Source organism: Oncorhynchus tshawytscha, linkage group LG31, assembly GCF_018296145.1.
Source record: "Oncorhynchus tshawytscha isolate Ot180627B linkage group LG31, Otsh_v2.0, whole genome shotgun sequence".
Classification (NCBI taxonomy): Eukaryota; Metazoa; Chordata; class Actinopteri; order Salmoniformes; family Salmonidae; genus Oncorhynchus; species Oncorhynchus tshawytscha.
The window spans coordinates 33,231,921-33,234,420 of NC_056459.1; the positions used below are offsets into that span (position 1 = coordinate 33,231,921).

The 2,500-nt window shown below is 41.5% G+C and overlaps 1 protein-coding gene across 1 annotated transcript in view; it reads left to right on the top strand.

Moving 5' to 3' along the window:
• LOC121841537 (macoilin-1-like) overlaps positions 1-2,500 on the top strand; it is a 19,136-nt gene that overhangs the window by 4,092 nt on the left and 12,544 nt on the right. Inside the window, exons 3-5 of the mRNA XM_042310592.1 lie at positions 282-408; positions 725-848; positions 1,112-1,290. Coding sequence (XP_042166526.1) covers positions 282-408; positions 725-848; positions 1,112-1,290 — 430 coding nt within the window. The remainder of the gene's footprint in view (positions 1-281; positions 409-724; positions 849-1,111; positions 1,291-2,500) is intronic.

Sequence of the window (2,500 nt, forward strand, 5' to 3'; positions counted from 1 at the left end):
TGTGTGTGTGTGTGTGTGTGTGTGTGTGTGTGTGTGTGTGTGTGTGTGTGTGTGTGTGTGTGTGTGTGTGTGTGTGTGTGTGTGTGTGTGTGTGTGTGTGTGTGTGTGTGAGAGAGAGTGTGAATGTGTGTATTCCTGAGATTTTGACAAGAAAAATTGCTCCACAATTGTATATTATTGCATACTGACTTAATTTATTTATCTTTCTCTCTTTCTGTCTCTCTCTCTCTCTGTCTCTGTCTGTCTGTCTCTCTCTCTCTGTCTGTCTGTCTCTCTCTCAGGCGTTCTCAGTGTTCTTTGTGTGTGTGGCATTTACGTCTGACATCATCTGCCTCCTCTTTATCCCTGTCCAATGGCTGTTCTTCGCTGCCAGCACCTACGTCTGGGTCCAGTACGTCTGGCACACAGGTCAGTTAACACCAGCTCTCTCTGTCCCATATTTAGATCTCTCTTTCCTATGATGCATTGGGGTTTAATGTGGCATGTGACTCAAATGTTTATGAATACCCCAGTTATGTACTGTACATCTTTATATATTCAAATAAACATTTTGTATTTCTTCGCTTTCAGCCCAATTTGGATATTTTCTCTTCACTAATTGGTCTTTTGACAAATCAGATCACCTCCTGCGAACATTTGGGCAAAAAAATTGGGCAAAAAAAATAAGATAATTGGTCTGTGAACTCTGGCGTTTAACTCTCACACTATCCCCCCCCCTGCACAGAGAGAGGAGTGTGCCTACCCACCGTATCGCTATGGATACTGTTTGTTTACATGGAAGCTGCCATCCGCTTTAAGGACCTGAAGAACTTCCACGTGGACCTGTGTCGCCCCTTCGCAGCTCACTGGTAACCTGTCAGCTGTTGTTCTAACCCTACCTGGCCTATTGCATTGCATTGTGGGCCTTTTCAATGCATAACACCAAGCACATTGTATTTGCTCAGGCAATGTTCTTTTAAATAATGAGTCAAACATTGCCATTTGTTAAAAGACACTTGTAGACTCTTCAAAAAAAGTCTAACTTTTCATCTTCTATGCTGCACAGGAAGTAGAAATGACCGGTAACCATAACAATGGTTTATTTGTTCCCCCCCTCCTCCTCCTCTGTTAGTATTGGCTACCCCGTGGTGACTCTGGGCTTTGGCTTTAAGAGCTACGTCAGCTACAGGATGAGACTGAGGAAACAGAAGGAGGTGCAGAAGGAGAATGAGTTCTACATGCAGCTCCTACAGCAGGCTCTGCCCCCAGAGCAACAGATGCTACAGAGACAGGAGAGAGAGGCAGAGGAGGGTGAGGTCCTCAGTCTTTTTATTGTTGTTGCCTGATTCTGTATATTTCTGCCCTAAATTCAGTTTTCTCCTGTTTATGTTTTTGACTGCCCCCCCACACACACTTAAAAAATTTAAATAATAGTAAAAAAATAAAAAATAGAAATTGGACGTTCCAAGTTCACAACACAGCTTAAACCACATTAGGAGAGGTCTGTGAAAAATCCTACAAATTTTGGGAGTAGTTGCCCTTTTAATGCAAGTGTGAACCAGCAAGCGATCCGTTGTTTGGTTTGGCGATGTTTCTGTTGCGCTCATGTGATTGCAGAGTTTGCAAAACAAAATGGCCACTGGATTGATGCAAATTAATCATGATATAATTCTGCTAGGTAGGCTACTTTGTAGTTAACATTCTGGGAAAGCCTTCCCAGCTCTACTGGACGATGGTCATCGCTAACGGCTACACCAATTGGACACACTCATTCCTGTGCCGGCTACCCTGGGGCGGCAGGGTAGCCTAGTGGTTAGAGCGTTGGACTAGTATCCGAAAGGTTTCATGTTCAAATCCCCGAGCTGACAAGGTACAAATCTGTCGTTCTGCCCCTGAACAGGCAGTTAAACCACTGTACCTCGGCCGTCATTGTAAAATAAGAATTTGTTCTTAACTTTACTTGCATTGTTAATTAATTAATTCAGAAAGTTACAGGAAAATATGAATCCATGATGCATTTAAGTTAAAGTCTTGTGATTCACTTGGGAAAATTTTTATGCATTTTCAAATAAATTCATAAGCTTTGATTCAGAGGGGTTAAATGTGGAAGATGAATTCAGTTGTACAACTGACTAGGTATCTCCCTTTACCTCCAATACAGATACTTTATGTCATAGTAAGTTCAATAAATCTTTTATTTTATTTTATATTGTTGAATTCCGTTTTAATGTCTGGACACACACACACACACACACACACACACATATATACACACACACACACACACACACATATATATACACACACACACACACACACACACACACACACACACACACACACATATATACACACATATATACACACACACACACACACACACACATATATACACACATATATACACACACACACACACACACATATATACACACATATATACACACACACACACACACACACACACACACACACACACACACACACACACACACATATATACACACATATATACACACAC